The 20,685-nt window shown below is 43.2% G+C and overlaps 1 protein-coding gene across 1 annotated transcript in view; it reads left to right on the forward strand.

The window, feature by feature from the left end:
* WDR1 (WD repeat domain 1) overlaps positions 1 to 20,685 on the forward strand; it is a 347,127-nt gene that overhangs the window by 129,760 nt on the left and 196,682 nt on the right. Inside the window, exons 8-10 of the mRNA XM_078678473.1 lie at positions 6,948 to 7,181; positions 12,832 to 12,919; positions 18,590 to 18,746. Of these exons, the coding sequence (XP_078534599.1) occupies positions 6,948 to 7,181; positions 12,832 to 12,919; positions 18,590 to 18,746 (479 nt within the window). The remainder of the gene's footprint in view (positions 1 to 6,947; positions 7,182 to 12,831; positions 12,920 to 18,589; positions 18,747 to 20,685) is intronic.

Genomic DNA, 20,685 nt, shown 5'->3' on the forward strand with positions numbered 1-20,685 from the left:
CCCTGTATGGAGGAATACGTAGATGAATCCGGGGGGAAATGCTTATCAGTAGTGCTAACCACGTGTGATGTTGTGGAGCTCGGTGGGGGTGTTCTGTCAGCAGAAGATGACTTGGTGCGGGGGGGGGGTAATCAGCTGGCCCCTCCTTTATACGCCAACTCCACCTTGATATCTCCTGCAGCTCAGCCTATCCCACCAAAGAGCCCAACGGTGTTTAAAATTTCCTCCTGGAATATAGCCGGTATTAGATCTAAAGTTGAAAATTCTATCTTTATGGACTTTGTTCAATCTCAGGACTTGCTTTGCTTTCAAGAAACATGGAGTCTTGAACCAGTGCACTTGATAGGTTACAGAACTTTCTGTACTCCAGCTGTAGCTATTCCTCATGGGAGGCCGAAAGGTGGTCTGAGTGTTTTCCTATCAAATAGATTGGTGCTTGAGAAAATCACAACCTGTCAAAGACATTTATTTTCAATTGTTGATTCTCCATCAGGCTCGTGACCTCCCAATTGTCGTTATAAACATATACAATAATATTCCTTGCAATGATGTCACAAATTTATTAAGGAAATTGACTAAAGTGTTTACCCAGGGAAAACTTTTCAAGCACAAAATGATGTTGATTATGCTGGGAGATTTTAATTGTAAATTGTGCAAATTGACTAAGGATAACAGGTGCGGTGTAGCGCGAGATGACGGTGAGGGACGTTTCCATTTTAAACATAATCTCTTAGGGGAACAATTTAACATCTTGTTAGCTAATTTCGACTTAGGATTTGCAAACGAAATGTGTAACTCTGCCCCTACATTAGCCCCAACATTTAATGGTAGAGGTTGCTCCTCAACCATAGATTATATCACAATTTCCAACAGTTGTGGGAACAGAATACATTCTTTTAATGTTCATGATATAGCACTGAGTGACCATTTCCCACTTCGTGTGTCTATCCTGTTGCCTACTCCATCATTATTGTCTAGTGATGGGGTCGGTAACAGCTTAGTCGCCGACTTGGCAATCGGTAAGACTAATGGTTATACTCTGAAATGGGCTATGATAAATGAGGCAGAGATAATTAAAAAGATGGTTGAAAAATGTTTCTCAGAAATAATTACATGCTTAGAGATAGATTTACCACCTGAAACTTGTCTTGCATCCTTCTCTGTTATTTCGAACGAAATTAAAAACTCCCTGACTAGGCAATCGAAGGAGGAGGGAGGCTGGTTTGATTCCAGATGCACCAGGGCTTATTCAGCCCTAAAAAAGGCGTTGCATAATAAACCTAGATCGGCAGAGGACATCCGCAGACTTAGGGAAGATTATGAAATGGCAATTAGAGATAGGAAAAATACCCTGAGATCAGAAGCCTGGGAGGCTCTTTATTTAGCTGCCAAAAGAAACAGCGCGAGCTTTTGGAAGACAGTGAGAACCCCTTTTCTTAGTGAGGAGGTGGGGCCAAAAATAGATATAGCAATACCTGAAACAGACTGGGTCAGTCACTTCTCGAGAGTATACGAGGGAGGAGAGCATGAAGGTGAAGAACATATGGGGTCTCCGATCCCCTCTCTTGACCATCCCCCGAGTAATGACCTTTTCTTTACTCTCGAGGAGGTTGAAAAAGCCCTGAGTAGAAGTAAAGGCACCTGGCCCAGACGGGGTTCCCATAGATTTATTTAAAAGTATTCCATCTTTGTGGGCGCCCCTTCTGGTCCAGGTGCTTAATGCCAGTTGTGTTGCTGACTTCCTCCCCACCTGGGTGAAATCTGTCATTGCCCTGATTTACAAAAAGGGAAATAGACCGGATCCAGCCTGTTACAGGCCCATTTCCTTACTGGACTCCTTTACTAAAATAGCAGGTAGTCATCCTGGACCGACTTCTGGATTGGGCGGAGGCAAACTCCGTTCTGTCTGATCTTCAGTATGGTTTCCGTTCTGGCCTGGGGACCGTAGAACAGGGACTGAATCTGATGATGCTGGTCGGGAAATACACGAGGGCTAAACAAGGTAACTTGTTTTTGGCCTACGTGGATCTCTCGGCCGCGTTTGATTGTGTGGTGCATTCTAAACTATGGCTGATATTAGAAAAACTCGGTTGATTCAAATATTATTTATTATCTTAAACGTTTTTACAGTAACGCGTCGGCCCGCGTTCGCTATGGCCTTAGGGGAGAGTGCACAGACCAAATACCAATCAGGAGTGGGGTCAGATAGGGTTGCGTTCTGGCCCCCTTCCTTTTTAACTTGTATATTGTAGATTGGAAGATGTCCTGTGCAAAGATAGCTTGGATCCCCCATTTGTAGGTGGTCGCCCAATACCAGCACTTTTGTACGCTGACGACGCTATACTCATGTCACGTACTCAAGTGGGCTTACAGCGGGTGGTTGATAGTTTTTCCCGCTTTATGAATGAGTTAGGCCTGAAAGTCAATACTTCCAAGACTTTCACTATGTATTGTGGCAGACAAATTAAATCTAAGAGGCCAATTTTTATAGCGGGACAGAAGCTCGAATTCGCTAAGCATTTTTCTTATTTGGGGATACTTTTTGCCCAAAATGAGACGTGGTTCCAAGCGGTCTCTGCCACAAAACTTGAGCTTACTAGGTCAACTGCTGCTCTTAAAATCTTTTCAAGAAAATTAGGGACCAGACCCCCTGTAGAATTAATAAAAATATATAAAGCCAAATGTGTAGCAGGTGCTACCTACGGTAGCGGGGTCTGGGGTTTTGCAAACTCATCACCTATTCAGGTTGCTGAAAACTCCTTCCTAAAATATATTTTGGCACTCCCCAAAAGCTCCTCCAACTTTAACTGTCACTCTGAATTAGGCCTCCGTTACATCTCAGACCTGATTAAAATAGAGCCATTGCTGTTATGGCACAGACTCTGGACTCAAGAGGCAACACATTTAAACAGAGTCGTTCTAACAGACATTTTGAAATTGGAAGGTGCTACTAAAATACCTTGGGTGAAGTATGTTTTTAACTTTTTGAAAGACATTGGGAGAGAGGAATACTTCTCGAATCCCTTGGATATTTCAGAAATCTCTCAAAGATTTGAAAAAGGAGTGTCTAGCCCTCTTAGATTTTCACCGAGTTGCTGCGGAGGTCTTAAAACCTTTTGTCCAGCAGCACCAACTGGTTTTAGCAACTTTTAAGATTTAGCCCTATCTAATCTATGTAACTAACAACTATGAGCGTTTTTTACTTTCACGCTTTAGATTCAGTATCTTCCACAGATTGGTCAGTTTTCCTATGATCAATAACTGGACACACGATCTACCATGTTGTCTCTGTGATAATGTCTCCTCCCAGAGTACCATTCATGTATTTTTATTTTGTAAATTGTATCATGAAATCGGGAAAAAATTTCTTTTGCCATTTTTAAGAGTATTAGGATCTCGTCATTGCCGTGCGGCGATGATTAGTATGCAAGCGTTAGATAATCATGTATCTGTAGCAACAACAGCTTTGTACCTAAGGAATGTGATGATCAGGAAACGTATGATTACATAACTGCACTTTAAAATTGTAATTGTCTTGCTTATGAATCCAATGAATTGTATTTTTATATTCTCCTTTTATATTGTAAATTTTTAATTTTTTTATTCGTACTTTTATGATTGCACAACAATCGAATAAAGATATTTTGAATTGAATTGAGTTCTCTCTGAGATTAGGCTCATGAATCTGATAAACCCCTCAAAATCTTAAAGAGCACTTGACTCCAGTGGTATTTTAAATGCTGTGTTAAAAAAGAATTCAGCGTTCTGGGTGTCCATATTTTTGCATGTGTTTTTATCTATAGTGAAAATGGTGCTTGTACTTGATTCTTGGCGTGTTAGGCACTTAGTACCGTTGTATGAGAAGTCTCAAGCATACTGCCATACCACCCAGAATGTGCCTGATTTCGTGTACAAAGGTCATGCATGATTGTTCAAATAGTTTCCAACGAAGAGCGTTGCTAGACAAAAGCAAACTCTTAGGTAATCACATTTTACAACATATAAGAATGGATTAATACTAATGATATTTTGCCTGCGCAGCTTGGGAAGGTTTAGATCGAATGCCAGCACTCATAATTATCATAATTATTAGCTTCTTAGCTAGGAAAGTTACGCATTTATACAACGGTCTGTATTGTTGTCTGCTTGACCACACCACAGTATCTGATTTTGTATACTACACCTGTAGAGTTGTTGATTCATGTACTTACACAGATACTAGGTTGAGACTGTGCTATGGTAGGGATGGTGAGTATACCAATAAGATGAAAAATTTCTAATGGATTAAAGCAGGGTTCTATAACTGTTCTGCATTGTCAAGCAAATAACAAACAAAAAAGCCACCGTAGTGTGCTGGCTTATGGTGCGCTTGCATCATAACATGGAATTAAATGTAATTTTTTTAGTTTACCACTCCAAGATAGCAGACACCAGTCTTTCAGTGGTAAATGTAAAAAATGGTTTTGAAAGTGTAGTACTGTGCACTTGAAACAGAATAGAAATAATGTTTTTTATTAATGTGACTGGGAGAAAGCGGATGAGCAAATAAGGTGTGGTTTAGAAGACCACACTAGAGACTGGGAGCAGTGGGTATTGAGTGGGCAGGGGAGCTATAGTGGGGTTTATGGATTGAACAATAAAATGTTAAAAAGCTGATGCTTTGCTATTCTGCGGTCTCTGCGGAAGATCCTGCCATTATTACCATTTCAGGTGCGCGCCCAAGTGGTAAGGTGTACGATCCTTAGTAGGTTGGACTATTGTAATGCCCTACTATTGGAGTCTCCTGGCTTCTTGTTGGATAGGCTCCAAAGAATGCAATCAGCGGCTGCGAGGTTGGTTTTGGGGCTTCCCAGAAGAGCACATGCGTCGGCAGCCCTGGCGGAGCTTCACTGACTCCCTTTTGAGACCGAGGGTACAATTTAAGGCCCTCAGTCTGGTTTTTAAGGCTCTCCATGGAATAGGCCCTCTTTCTCTGCAATCTAAATTTGCTTGGCATACCCCAATCAGATTGCTTCGCTCTTCATCGGCTAGACTGGTGAAAGTGCCTAGGTTTAGGAAGGTTAGATCAGGGGCCAGATCCTTTGAGGTGACAGCGGCCAAATATGGAATTTGCTCCCGTGCGAGATCAGGCAAATTAAGGAGCGTCTTCCCTTTAGGAGAAAGGTTAAAACCTGGTTGTTTCCCAAGTAATGCAGTCTGACCGACCTGTTCTGACACTTTCGTCCTTTTGAGTCACCAGCGCCAGGATGGCTGCAAGGTGATAGTGCGCTTTGTAAGACTAACAAATAAATAAATGAAATAAATAATAAAAGCTGGATGGGGAGCATTGGGGAAAGTAATAGTCGAGTTGGAGAAGCAACATGAAGAGTGGGGCTCAGGATTTCAGGAGAGAAACGGCGTTCGAGGAGGAAAACACATGCATTATCATGGAGTACCGAAACCAAAAGTAAAAAAGTAGCTGCCTGAAAGGAAGTAGTGCAGGGATACAAGTCATCCAGTCAAAAGAGTGGTAAAAGAGCTAGGCTCGAGGGAAAGGACAACAAGAGGAAGGAAAGCCATTGAATAAGATTCAAGCCAGTGTGCAGAGTACTGACCCAAGTCTCACTTTAATTATTGGCATTTCCCACAATATGTCTTTGACAACAGATAAGTTGTCATCTACAAGCTGTCTGTCTGACCTAAAACGCCTTTATAGTCTTACTTTTCTGATCAACAGCGCCATTGATTATAATACAGTCCATGTTCTAAAGAACACTGGTCTCTTCCTAAACGGTTTACTTATTTATTATTGCTAGTTGTGCACAATTTTATCGGACATTCATTAAACTGTTAACAAAGAAATAAGAGGTAATAGGAAACTGTGGCCTGGCTCCGTGGCCAAACCTTTTCATGAAAGAGAATCCTTTTGTTACTACCTTATAGCCGCAATGTGTCCTCAGTCCTTCAAGGTTTCTAGGGCTCTCTACCTTCAGTTTTACGTCTCTGCCCCCTTTTCTTCGCAGTGCTTTGAAAAATGTATAGCGTAGGCATTGGCTCCATTAAGAGGTGTGGTAATCTCTTGCCCTATACTATTGGCTGTATAATTCTGCCTCCTGTGGAGTTCTTGCATTTCATAAGGTAATACCTTACATCTCTAAAGTACACTGGGTCGTCACATTAAACTCATTGAATTCTCAAAAATGAATATAGGAAACAATCCTTCGGAGTTTAATTTTTTCATTGCATGAGCATTTTTTGTAATGTTCTGTTCGTAGTCTCAAATACATGCACACATACTACATAACGGTGGACAATCAGGTTGATTTTAAAACTAAAGAAGCATTGGAAAAGCCTGCAGGTCAGGCTTTAACGCTGTGATGCAGCGAGACAGACGTACAAATGCAGTTTGCGCGTATTGGTACATTACAGCCACACCTATTGGCTCAGCTAATGCTTCTTTATCTTTTACTAATGAATTGGTTTAATTCAGTCGGGGGTGGGGTGTTGCCGACCAGCTCAGTTGTACATACGTAATCGTTTTTTAGCCAGATTTCTGATGCAGAACTCCCCACGGTCGCTGCTCAATGGTATTTAATGAAATCGTTTTCAATGGATCCGATGATCACTTTGAGGGGTTCTAAAGATTGCTCGATGGAAGTTGACTTTGTTTTAACTGCCAAGTCCTGGAGATGCCAGAGTCTAGTATTTAGAGAAATGTTGTCTACTAACTTTGGTAAATACAAAGGTGTAAACAGCCCTCGATTCTCGGCTCCTGCAGGGCGGTGTAATTACCAGGTTGGTGTTTTCGCACTTTGCATGAGGCGCAGATGTGTGGTTGGCCCGGTGCCTTCACGCGCCTGCTGTTACTAAGAGCAGGTGCTATTATCGGATGTTTTCCCAGGAGTGAACTCTTTCTGTCTTCTTGCATTAAACTCTGAGTGTATTGTAAGATTATTTTCCCGTTGCAGGTCAGCTGGAGCGCGGACGGCACTCAGCTGCTCTCCGCGTCTGGTGATAAAACCGCCAAAATATGGGACGTGGGGGCCAACTCCCTGGTCAGCACCTTTAAGTTTGGAAGCGATGTCCTGGATCAGCAGCTGGGATGTTTGTGGCAGAAGAACTACTTGCTCAGTATTTCCCTTTCCGGCTACATCAACTATTTGGATAAGAACAACCCTGACCGGCCTCTACGCGTCATCAAGGTACTGTATATGTTTTTGTGTAATGCATTTTGACAGGACAAATTAGTGATCTGTTTTGAAGCCCCCCGGGGACCCTTTGATTGCTTTGATTTAAGCTTAATTACTTCACAAAGCCGAACAAACAGTTTGTGACGCTCTTGACTCGCCTGCCGTTCTCCTCTGAGTTTTTTTTATTTATTTTTTTAAATATCCGACGCTGCCATCTGGCGGTCTTGCTGGAAACTGCTTCTCAAAGCTATAACGTAAAGGACATCTGCGCTCGCTTTTCCTCACAAGCAACTCTCCCTTTTGCTTCTAACACCTATCTTTTTTTTTTTCTGCAAAATATCACGGAATAGATATTTTTTTTCTCCTGCTAAGTTTTGTTTTTATAGCGTTTGCAGTTTGCACGTAGCACAAACCGCTTTTCCTATCAGTTAATTGAAAAGCCCCTCTGCTCTCTTACTTTGCTTCCTAAATACCCATTCCTGTGTATTGGATCTCCTTCCTCCAGTATTCACCAATGCGCGTGCTCTTCAAACAGACCTTTTCCGTTTAATTGTAAAGATCTAAAAGATTGTTAACGTTGATGCTTCAGAGCAACCTTTGGGGAGATTTACTAGTGGGTGGGGTACTATAGTCATGCAGAGTTGTCTGCACCGGCGGGAAGCACCATTTGCCTTAGACCACTTCTCATTATAACTTGCTGCCTTACGGCGTCATGTGCTGTGGCTCACAGTAGCTTTGGCGTCATCCAGCTGCAGTTCAGTATTGCAATTACAACACTGGCTTACCCATTCCTCGGGAGGTAGCACGCTGCATTCACTGCCAGAAATACCCCGACTGCTGTTCTGGAAATATTTGTTTCCGTTGTGGGCATGCACTCTATTATATTGTGTGGAAGACTGTTGAATGTTTGCTGGTAGCCTGAGCACATGGGTAGCCATCTAATTAAGTATATAAAAAAGTAAATTATAAGGAAGCCCAGAAAGGTACCCTACCAGGCGCTACAATGTTTAATAGCTCGGCAACTTACACAGACTTGGTAATAGGGCCCACAGAACACAGGCATGAAACACTGACGAAAATAACACTCCCAGAGGAAGGACTTTCGGGCACAAGATGCAGCATACAGTGTGTGGATTGTTTCTGTATTGAGGTCTGTTAGATTTGGGGGTCTCTAGTTGGCACAGGTAGGTACTTGTGATAAATAGGGACCCTCTCCTCTAGTCAGGATAAGGGGATTAAACTCCTAAAATAACCCCTGCTCACCCCCTAGGTAGCTTGGCACGAGCAGAAGGGCTTAACTTCAGAGGCGTAAGTTAAGCAGTTGTGACCACATACAGTAACCCAGTGATAACACTACAAATGGACACCACACAGGTTCTATATAAAAAATAAGTAGACTTTATATAGTTACCACAAGACCATAAACAACAAAAATACATAATACTGTTACTTTAAGATGGTAGATTTAGCTTAGTTCAGTTCTTAAAATGCGACACTTTGTGTCAATGTACCTTACAATGCGTTACGCTTCCACAACAAGCAATGTTGCAGTGATGGAAATGCGGGGAAGTTCGGGTGCAAAGAAATAAAGATGACGCTCTGTCCTTGATGCGACACGCTTCCCGGTGATGCGTCTGCGGCAACGTCGATCCTCTTCTCTAGCGATGAGAGATACTTTACAAGATGCAAGCCGCGACTGGCCCTGCGACAAGCTTCCCAGCGATGCGGCGACGTCTAGCCTCTCTACTGGCGAGTTGCTTCCACAACGATGCGAGCCGCGACAGGTCCTGTGACACTCTTCCCGGTGATGTGGTGTCTGCGGCGATGTCGATCCTCTTCTCCTGCAATGAGCCGCGACAGGCCCTGCGCCACGCTTCTCAGAGATGTAGCGGTGTCTGCGGCAACGTCGGTCCTTCTCTCTTGCGTCAAGCTCCCCAGTGATGCGTCTGCGTTGACGTCGATTCTCTTCTCGGGTGATGCGGGGACCTTCGTGTTGTGCAGCGGCGGTCCTGCGACACGCTTCTCGATCTTGAGTCGCGCTCCTTGCGACACGCAAATCCCCCGCAAAGTCCAGCACAGCTGCAGGCACTTCACGAAGCCTTTTAGGAAGCTGGTGGGTGAAATTTGTTGTCCCTGAGACTTCTGCAGGGGGCCAGCACTTTTCCAGATCCTTGGAGATCCTTCACAAGTTGAAAGTGAAGCACACACAGTTCTTACTCCTTTCTTTGGCAGTCAGGCAACCACTGCAGGCCAATCCCCCAAGCAGCACTTCAGCTAAGGGATAGTCTCTCCCCAGTTTCTTCAGGTTCCTCTCCTCAGCAAAGGTTTCTTCTTGTAGTCCAAAGTGATCTAATTTCATGGGATCAGGGTCCCAATATTTATACCCCCAAATGTTTTGTTCTCTGAGGGGAGAGGGGCCCAGTCCAAACCAGTTCTGAAGCACTCTGTTTACCAGACTTCTCCTTTCCTTTCACAGTGCAGGGCATGCACATCCGCCCCACAGGAGGTGGAGCCAGCATTGTGAAGGGCAAGTACAGTCCTGGAGCACTTTGTTTACAGGACTCCTTCTCTTCTTTCGGTGTGCAGGGCAGAGACATCAGCCGCTCCCCAGAGGGTGGAGCCAGCATTTTGGAAGGCAGGCACAGCCCTATACAAGGTTCAGGTGCAACTCCTCCCTCCCATCTAGATGCAGATCTCTCTATTCACCACCGGGTGTCTCAGACTGTCTCCTGGAATTCCCCAGCCCAGTCACTCACAAAACCAGACCTAGGAATACACAAACTAGCCGAGGCAGGTTTGAATGGTTAGACAAGCAAATACCTACTTTCTAAAAGTGGTATATGCAAACACAGAATATTAAAATAAACTTTACTAAAAGATGTATTTTATTATTCTGAGTTCAGGCATACTAAACTCTAATTTCTACCATGTTCTCTGAGACAGTTAGGATTATAAAATGTAATAACTCGAACAGCCCATTCTGGCCTATGGAGAACAGGTAGCCTTGCAATAGTTAAAAACGAAAATGGCTGTAATTCACTATTAGGGCATGCCGCACACATCAGAGCTTGTCCTACCTTATCCTTGCAATGCACCCTGCCCATGGGCCTACAATAGGGGTGACTGATATGAAGAAAAGGGGAGGTTTAGGGACTGGCAAGTGGGTGCACTTGCCCAGTTAGCATGACAGTACCAGACTGCACGCAGGCTCTGCAATGGCAGACCTTAGACACATTTTACAAGGCGGCTTCTGTGGGTGGCACAACCAGTGCTGCAGGCCCACCAGCAGCATTTGTGATTTACACGCCCTGGGCACACTCAGTGCACTAGACCAGGGTCTGACAAGTAAACCAAATAGCCAAACATTGAACCACTGATTAGTACATCAATTTACAGTAGGGAGCACTTGCACTGTGGCACTGGATAGCAGTGGCACAGTGCCCAAAGCATCTAATACCAGCAAAAAATACATGAAGTAACAGCAAAAATGGAAGGGAGACCCACGCCAATGGTAGCAGGTCTAACCCGGTCAAACAGTACCATTTGAATTAATTTAGAGTCTGTTCAGCCAGGCATCACATTGAAACTGAAATCGGGTGTCTGCCTGGGTATGGAATTGAAGGTAGAAACCAAAATAAGGGGACACTGTTTCTAAGAGGAAAAGAGTCGGTCTAGGGAATGGGAAGAAAAGCCAGCATGGCTCTTAATTGTTGCCCTCACACCTCCGAAGGGATGTCATGCTTCATCATAGGGCGGTTGCTCCTCTTCGTGCCGGTGCTGCAATGCCCTCTGGGTCCCCTGAAGGTTTGCTTTTGCGGAGATCTTTTGAATTCTCGCCGTATGATGCATGTGAGGTAGTGCTCATAGTGGTGAGTGAATATAAAAATGACTAGAGGATATGAATGCTGTGTCAATTTAATAAGTGGATTCCTCTGTTGAGAATAAAAAAACAGAAGGTTGAGGCTGCTGAAGGGTTATAATGGCCCTAAGTAGCTGGGCGTAGATGTGTGTGGTGAAAGTTTTATATTTATCGGGTCAACATATTTTGCGCCTCTAGTGGACTCTGGAGGAGATCCTTGGTGCATTTTCAGGACCAGGAAAGGAAAGTAGGTGAGTAGAATTGTGTATGAGGCGGCCTCACAAAAATAGAGAAGTGCCGCCTTTTAGATCCTCATTTTAGTGATCCACTCTCCTAAAAGTTAGAGGCACTCTCCCTGGGTCAAAACGAGAGGGTGCTTTATCGTTACTCTGGTTCTGGCGAAAGGTAAGAGGAGCTGCACCTACCTGTCTTCTCGTATGCCCGTCCCAGGCTCCTCTTAGCGTTCGCCAGAACCTCTGTTATGGAAGCGGGTCATAATAAATTACTCCAAATGTGTCATGTTTTCATGCTAGTGGTCCAAACAGTGACTTTGTTGTAGTTGGTCTATCTTTGCAAGAATCCCAGAATTCTAGGATATTCCTCATACATGATTCATTGGGACGTTAAAAACACAAAGGATGGAAGACCCACAAATGTCATATTGACACATAATTCCGGCCTTTGGTTCCAAAGGAAACTTGATCTATTGATGATGTAGCTGTGACTTACAACTAAGCGAGAAAACAACTGACTTGACTGTGAGACAAGGTGACCTACCTTTACTCCAAGACAATGACAAACCAAGCTGTTTGACATGCACCGTGCAAGGTCAAGGACCAAGAGAATTCTCTCAGTTCCACAATAGCAAATCGTTTGAGGGTACATTGACCTCTTAGGTTACGCCTCTGCAAGAGAAGTTACTGACAAGCAAGCCCTCTGTTTTTTTTGTTGTTGGTTTATTTTTTTTGCCATGATGTCGTAGGACTGTCACATTAATTTATATTTGTTTACCCATTCTTTTCTTGAATCCTAAATCTCCAGCTTAAATATCACTACAAGCGAATGATGTGGAGAGGGTTCCTCACTTTTTCTTAGACTGAATACCTGAGGCTATGCAAGCTATTATTGGCAAATTATATTCTCATCCTAACAGGGTCAGATTCTAACAAGCAATCTCATGCTAGATGGATGCTATCCAGTAACACCTTATGTTACCAAAAAGCGTAATGGGTTTCTTTCTGGAAAATCAGGGCACTCTGCACATAGATGAAAACTATTATTGCTGCTTTATTTTGCTTTGTCCCCATTTGTGACTTTTAGAAGACCACAACATCCATGTTTGCTCGTAAGTTTACCAGACACTACGTTTTGGAATCTTACTCCACGACAGACCTACAGGTGGTTGCTACTTACAGTTGGTTGCTACCTTCTTGCAAATCTGTTTTGATTGACTCATTCGTTGGTTCTGGGGGTTGCCTTTGTGTAGGGTTTCTGCCGGTTTTGGTTTGCAATGTGCTTAGTGCTCACTTTATTATATTCCTTAAGCGAAGTTGGTGTCATGGGCGTATGTGGTGGGGGCCCTCTGCATTCTGTGATTAAATTGTTGATTCATTTAGTGTCGGTATTTCTGGATTCAAGATTCACAACAACTGATAGTGGAAGCTGATTTATGAACTAAGAAGACCATAGTCCTTGTAGGCAAGAAACATTTCCTTTTATATTTGGTATCTGGTGTAATTGATGTCAAATAATAATTTTGTTTGTTCATGAAATGCTGCTAATAAGAAACAGTTTTTTCTCTAGGGTCACACCAAGGCAATCGAGTGTTTGGCCGTGAATAAAAATCATGGAAGATCCACCATCTACTCTGGCAGCCAGGATGGTCACATCAATATCCTTTTAAGAATGTCATTGTAGTCGGATATTAATAGTGATATGCAAGTAATTTTTAATTGTGTACTTTTATTTTGGAAAGTTTTCAATAATTCGCATAAATTAAGAACTCTGTTTTAATGAGCTTTTACTAAATAGTAGTTGGAATATTTTTTGTATGCTTGTAGGTTAAAAATGTGTATATTCTAGTTTTGGGAAGAATAGTAAACTGAGGGTCTCCATTCTAGACCATAATTTACAAAGAAGTCCCCTTTACGAAGTAGAAAGCAGAAGCTCTTTCCCATACAAGACTCTGGGGCTCTCTAGGCCATCTAAGTAAGAACTAGATCCAACTCAAAGAAGGCAAGAAAACCCCATAGTACCAGCTCTGATGCAGCACATATTGTTCTGTACGTCTTGGATCATTCCATCCCAGTTGTTACCAAAACGCTAACTGTGGCATGCATAGAGCAGCAATCAAAGTTGATATTTCAATGACTGTGTTGCAATATTCTAATGACCATGCTACAAATACAGATGTTAGCCATTCAGAAACCGTTAAGTCTTGTACTGCCAAGCTTCTTAGAACAAGTAGTTGGCACGTGCTTGACTCTGGCATCTAGGTAAACTGTCGAGATATGGAGCTACAGACTAAAACCGGATTATCTATTTTTTTACTTTTTTTATGTTTAAATCTGATTTTATAGGTACAAACCACAGGAGGATACCCACAAACCCAGTTGAGACGTGGGTGGATATTATGAAGCAAATAACAATGTCTCAATAGGTATTATTTCAAGGACAATTTCACTCTTTAAGGAGCATGCACATAAAAGTGGAGGGAGACCTTGAGGCAAAAGAAATACTTAGATAATGAATGCAGTTTTTGGTGTATATTTGGACAAAAAAGCAAAATAACAGCACTCAGTTACATTAAATGTTCGTGCGACCTGTGAATACTTGTGCACAACAATGCTCGTGGAACATAAAGTGAGCGGCGCAAGTGAAGGGTTTTTATACAGCGAAAAGTGGCGCTAAAAAAACATAAATATAAACATTGAACTTTTAGTGGCTCCTATATATTAATCCATTTTACAAGTACAATTCATTTTAAGGGAACCATGAAAGTAGTGCCAAGAGTTATGCTGGAGTGTCGACTGCGTTTCAACCTGCTTTATTTCCAAGTCCTCATCAGGACCAGGTTACGATATTTACAAGAGTGCTGTATGGAGATTGGGGGAGAATAAATAAACCCCAGTCATAAGTGGAACAATATAGTATTACTCAATAATAATGGTGAGAAAAAGAGTAAAAGGGAAAGATATGTGAAATTACAATTCAAAGAAGAATAAGCAAAGTCAAATTACCGTGGCACCGACCCAGGGTCAAGGTTCAGCCCTGTGGTACATGTAATAGTAGGGACCTCACATGAGGTAGTATCTGTGGGGAGAATGAAGGAACATGAAAAGTGGCCCTTTGTGGAGTGGCTTATTAGGCACAGAGTACTGGTGTGGTATAAGGTGAGGCTAGAGACTCACCACGAAAGGCACAATAAATGGTGACAATGGAGATTTTTAAAAAAATTAGTTTTATATAGCGCTGGCTAGGCCGGAAGGTATCTGAGCGATTTACATTCGGTTACAGAAAATTATACCAATTAACGTTAAGTCAAAAATAAGCAACACATTGAAAGAGGAAAGAAAGGAGAGAGAAGAAAGGAGGAGGGGGGAAGCGGGAAGTGTGAAGGAGGATGAGGGAATAGACAGCAGGAGAGACGAAGGGAAGTCTGCCGAAAGACCGACTGGGTAGGTGACGTCCAAGGAGGGAATCGACGACCCGTCTCTCCTTTAGCTAAACAAGGTAGCTCCATCGGGCATCAGTCAAATAGCTAGGTCTCAACTGATGAGGGAAAGTTCACATAAGAAAGTCCGTTGGATAAACAGGGTGGGAAACTAAGGGCAAGGACGGGTGAGGGCAGGGGTCAAGATGAGAAGAGCAGTAGGGGGTAGGGTGAAGGGGGGAGGAGGGAGATAAGGCCAGGAGAGACGCAGGAGAGTTTGCCCAAGGACCTCTGGGTAGGTGATGGCCAAGGAGGGAATCTGTAGCCCATCTCCCCTTTAGCTCGCGAGGTAGCTCCACCGGGCATCACTCACAATGGCTGGGTCTCAGCTGTCGATGCAGAGTTCAGAGAGTCAATGATTGAGGCGACCATCTTGAGGTAATGCAAGGGGGGGGGGAAATGAGTCCTTGATATAAGAAGTCTGAGGATCCACATAATTTTCTATAATCCAAATGAAAGGGGCTGTAGACTAAGCAGAGAATTGGCATGATGAGCAAAGCCAGGGGTAATCGCCACTTAAATTGCCACCGTTAGGAGAGCCACTCTCTCAGCTTAGTTATTCACAGAGCAGCTGCCTGGCGACATTTTTGAGGCTGCTTCTTGTTCCTCCAGGGACGCTGAAAGCTTAATGAGGGCTCCCCTTGTACCAGGTAAGTCAGTTCGCTTTTACTTTTATCTCTCAGGAAGGGACTGAATATTGGCTGCCCAGGTTCTCCCCCTCTGCGTTATAGTCTGCTGGAAACCCATACAAGGGTTATGATCACTGATACCTTGCATCGCCTTCCCTAGTTTACCATTGCTGATGTGGTGAACCGCTACTATTTTACCCTAAGTGAGGGGTTCAAACTGCCTTTCTTTTACTGCTTGGCCCAGATCTTTTAATTGCTCATTCCCTCCATCCAGTTAATGAGCAGGTAGACTTCGTAGGTGCTAGGTTGGTGCCAAGGACTGTAAAACGAGAAGTGGGGCGAGAAGAGACATCCTTAATAGCGGAGAGACCCGGTGTGGGTAAAATTGTAAAGCGCTGGCCCCAAAAAAAAGTGACTGAAAGTTGTTTGGATTGAGGGGTTCTTAGTAGGTTTTTTTTAAGAAAGGGATGACCTGGCCAGTTTTTAGGCAGTCTGATAAGGATCCTTGAGCTAGTGAAGCATTAATTGTCTTAGTTCAGATGGTGATGACCGTATGATTGATTGTAGACTAACATGTTGAAGGGAGAGGATCATTGTAATGGCTGTTCAGTTTTATGGTCAATAAGGTTTTGGCAATGTCATTATGGTCATATAGCTCGAAGGTTGACCAATGTGCATTTTATTTGTGTACATTGATTGTGCAGGTTGAAATGGTTGTTCGTCAAGTGTGCTCTTTTTAGATTTGAGGGACTATCAGAGGCATTCTTGAGTTTGCTCTCCAGGGAGCTAGCTTTAGCTGTAAAGAATGATGAGAATTCTTCAGATTATTTCCGGGTTAGATGTTAATAGAGAGGATTTGTCCATTTTGTTAGATTTTTCTTTTAACAATTAAATTAGTTTACCTGGTCTGTTTTTTTGTGTTATCAAGTTCCCTACTAAAAAATACTTAAAAAAAAAAAAAAATTATTTTTATATTGATACATTTTGATTGTAGTTATTCCTGGTCTTTCTTAGCAGTTTTAGATGGGGCGGGGGAGGGATGATGGGTGTTGTCTCCATTTCCGTTCTTTTAGTCTGAGTTTCCTTCCTTCATTAATGGATCCGCTGAACCATGTTTTTTTTTAAATATCTTTAACCTGTATTCTTTTGAGTCTTAAAGGGGCTCTCCAGGGGCAAGACTGCATTGTGATTGTAAGAATTTGTAGCTGCCTAGTCAAAGAGAGTTTTGTCTTTTTACATCTTTGTTTTTGAAGTGACATGATGATTATCTTCCTGAAAATTCATTAAATGGCTAAGTTACTGACTTTTGAACCATAGGACCAGAGTTGTAATTCCTACTTCACTAGGCCCATATTTTGAATGAATAATGAAATCTTTGTATTGCCTTAAAGTTCATGTCTAGTATCTCCCATGAAGTGGAAATCCTTAGAAACCTTCTTGGCTAAACACAGGTACTTTGTGGTAGAACTGAAGATAATTCATGGCCAAAGTAGTCATTTAGTCTTAACTTTAATATATTGTTTTAGTTCTGCCTAGTATTCACGTCTGTTTTGTAATGCAGTATTCTAAGAAATGGACTCTAATACATCTTTGTCAGGAAGCTTATCTTGTGAATTTTAATTTCTGCAAAATTATGTTTTTTTTTTTTTTTGCAGAGTTTTATATAGCGCGAACTAGAACCGAATCGGGTATCAGAGCGCTTTACATATTTTCCAGTTATGTTACATGAGGACTCCTTTTTTTTTTTTTTTTTTTTTTTTTTTTTAAGGCACGGGGAGATTAAGTGATTTGCCCAGAATCACAGGAGGTTTTTGGCATCGTTACCGAGACTCGAACCCAGATCCCCAGGTCTGAGGTAGAGTTCCCTAGCCGTTAGGCCAACTCCTCTCCCCACCGTTCACCGCGTAGTCTTTTATTAAACTTCAAGCAGTGTCATTAATCCTTTATTAATCGTGATTAAGGTAACTTTAAAATACTTGCTTATCAACACCACAGACATTAAATTAATCTCGAAGTTATATATTGCCATTATATTTACGCCCCGCTCTCCAAGGGGCCTTTTGCTTGTCCTTCGGGCTGTGCCAGCAGGCCACAGCCAAGATAGCCTGCTCTCCTTAAGTTGACCGCCCTCCGGTCAACAGAGCCGCAGGTAAATAATCTGCCACTACTTGTGACAACCATACCGGGTTATACCCCCTCCAATGTTTATAAACCTACACCCCGGCATCTTGAGTAGGGCAGGAGTGGTCAGGACCACCAGCAGGTCAGTCCCCCCCTCTCCCGCCAGCTCAGAGCCCCTCAATGACTGCTTGCCCTTTCCATGGGCAGCCAGTCCATACCAAAAAGGGAAGTCCACACCCTTTTCTTGCCTGGGACCCCGCCATTCTCTTCCTTGTTGCAGGGATGGGTGGGTGGGTAATTCATTGCTGGTCTGCTGCCGCCGGAGCTGTTGGGAGAGGACAAAGAGGGTTAGTTCAGCCTCCCCCGAGGCTTTTGTACCCTCGGGGGAGGGAAGGTCGACCCTGCCTTCCTAATGACGTTAGGCTCACGTGGTCATGCCCCCTGCTATCTTGCTGGCTCTTCCCTGTCCTGTTTCTGCCTCGAGGGCGTCTCTGCTGGCTCCCGCCCCCGGATGCCACTAAGGGCGCCACGCCCCTAGGAGCGGGTGGCGCTGTTCATAGTGTGCCTACCGGGTGCGAGTCGTCCCCCCCCCCCCCCCCCCATAAAAGACATGAAGCAGGTTGTTGTCATTTGAAAGGCTGTTCCATGCCTTTTTAGAGGGAACGATTATTCGCATTAACTTAGAGATTTGAATTAAAAGCCTAAGATGAATAAGTAAGCCAATGTCTTTGATATTGTTCGTATGTAGACTTTGCCCAGGTTCAGTTGATGTCCCTACTGCAGAAGGAATCAAGAGGCATGAGAGGGCTCCTATTGTTGCAGTTGAAAAGAATTTAGAGAAATTCACATTTGATTGAAGAGGTGAAAGAAGCCACAATTTTAAGGTGTTACATTTTGATGTGGTCTTCTGAGCAGAGTCCAGATTCTAAAGTTTGTGCCTTTGCTATTTTACATGTATGCTGTTTAGTTGTGCATTCAGTTTTTAGAAATGTCTAATGTACTGTTAATGTATGCAAAATCAACATGATTTATAGTGTTCTGGGTAGCAGCACAATCCGTTTAGAAATCCACATATTATTCCTTAATCACCTATCCTTACATTATTGGGACTCTGAGACTGGAGAAAATGATACTTTTGCTGGGAAAGGCCATACAAACATGGTTTGTGGTATGGCTGTGAACGAGGCTTCTGAGCTTGTTACTTGCAGCATGGATGACACTGTTCGCTACACTGATCTGGAAAAGAACGAATATAGGTTAGTAAATGTTTTACATTTTTTTAAATGTGATATTACACCCATTATCCATGCCAGGAATCGCAGAATAATAATAGAAACCAAACTGGATATGACCAAACGAGGCAACTAAGCTGCTGCATTCTGCTTCCACACTCTGAGGATTCTGAGGAAGATCTTAAAATGGCTCCCAAGCAATACTAGAAAAACTGGCACTCATGCCGTAGTCACAAGCAAGTTGGACTATGGGAATTCCCTCTACTCTGGGATCACCAAGCAACTCTCTAGGAGACTGCAACCATCCAGAATGCCGCACCCAGACTCATCCTCAACCTCCACACAGATCTCACGTCATGCCACACCTTGGGGAACTCCACTGACTTACAATATATTAATGCGCTCACTTCAGACTCCTCTAATATGCACACATTCAAGGTACTACACAACTCCACCTACCTGAACAGTTGCATCTCCTTCTGTCAACCCGCAGACACCACAGCTCCGTAGGATATCTACTCTCACAAATCCCACACATACCCATAACCAGATTAGGAAGACCGGGCATTGTCTTACATCGCTCCTAAAGCATGAACTGGCCTACCACTTCACCTCGAAGCCTCCTCCTCTCGTATTGAATTTCACAAGAAGCAGAAGCCCTGGCTTTTCAATCTGTCCTAGATCGAGTTAGGCACACACACATCCTCTTGGGTGATAGTGTACTTTACCCATACATATAACATACCTTAAGTACACGACACAAAGAGAATAATTCTGAGACCCAATAATAAGAGTGAATTGTGTCTTAAACTATAATGTTTGATAACTATGCTAATTGTCACACTGCATTCTAGCCTTCTTTCTGCTTTTCTGACATAACATGCATTACTCTGTTTCACAAGATGCCACACTGCTTAGTCTACTAGGATCTGGCATGAACACAATTGTTGCTCCAGGGAGGACAATTTCAACATGCTGTGCAGTTTCTTTAAACCATCTCCCCTTTCTGTTCCATGCGGCAAATCTATCCTTCTCCTCATAAATGTCTCTTTAACTATGTGCTTGTTACAATTCCCTCAGAGCAAGGCTTTCAGAGCAAGGCTTTCAATAAAGCTGCTGTGGCCTTCCACAGAGGGCCACAAGCTGTGTATACCACATCCACTGTTTAGTTCCTACTAATCCGTAGGGTCTGCACATTTGTTGGATACATTAACTAAGGGCTTGGTGTCTAAACTGATTCTGGACAGCCCTGCAGGATCTGTTGGCCTAGAGATCAGCTAGCTCACAGTGCCACCGTAAGCCCCCCCCCCACCCCCACCCCCACCCCCAACCCCCACACCCAACACCCTTTCCAAGGAGAGAATGGTTTGTGGCTACCACTAAACATGACAACCCTGATCCCTCCGGGATTGTGGAAACAGTACAGAACCTTTCACTCAGTCACTTATTCTCAGAGAAGTATACAGAGAATACACAGTAGGACTTTTTCAATATGTTTATTGAACCAATGTTATTCTTGTATAAAATAAGTGTGCTGCAATGATTAATAGACAGAATATATACAAGTGATTACAAGTACCACAAGCTTACATAGTAGATATAGTTCTACCACAGTGCTAAAACTGCGTATATATGCAGGCATATAAAACAAGGCAGTGATTGAGTATTCTCCTACTATGCAAACCCTCATCTAAGTGTACCTAGAGTGTGTGTTGGTGTGGAGCCAAGAAACCTCCCCACCACCCCTCCTCCCCCTTAAGGGATGACCCAACCCCATTACCTGATGGGTGAGAATATAGGACCTAGTCTTGGTCCCCAACTTGTCAACCCTCAGGAGATGTCAGACCTCTGCATGGTGAAGTCTCTGCATGCAGGGGACCTTTGTGTCAGCTGTAGTGCCTCCTCTGCTAATCTATTTTGGATGCGCATTGTTTATAATAGAAAGCAGCCTTGCAATATACGT

Source organism: Lissotriton helveticus, chromosome 2_2 (assembly GCF_964261635.1).
Source record: "Lissotriton helveticus chromosome 2_2, aLisHel1.1, whole genome shotgun sequence".
NCBI classification, from domain to species: domain Eukaryota; kingdom Metazoa; phylum Chordata; class Amphibia; order Caudata; family Salamandridae; genus Lissotriton; species Lissotriton helveticus.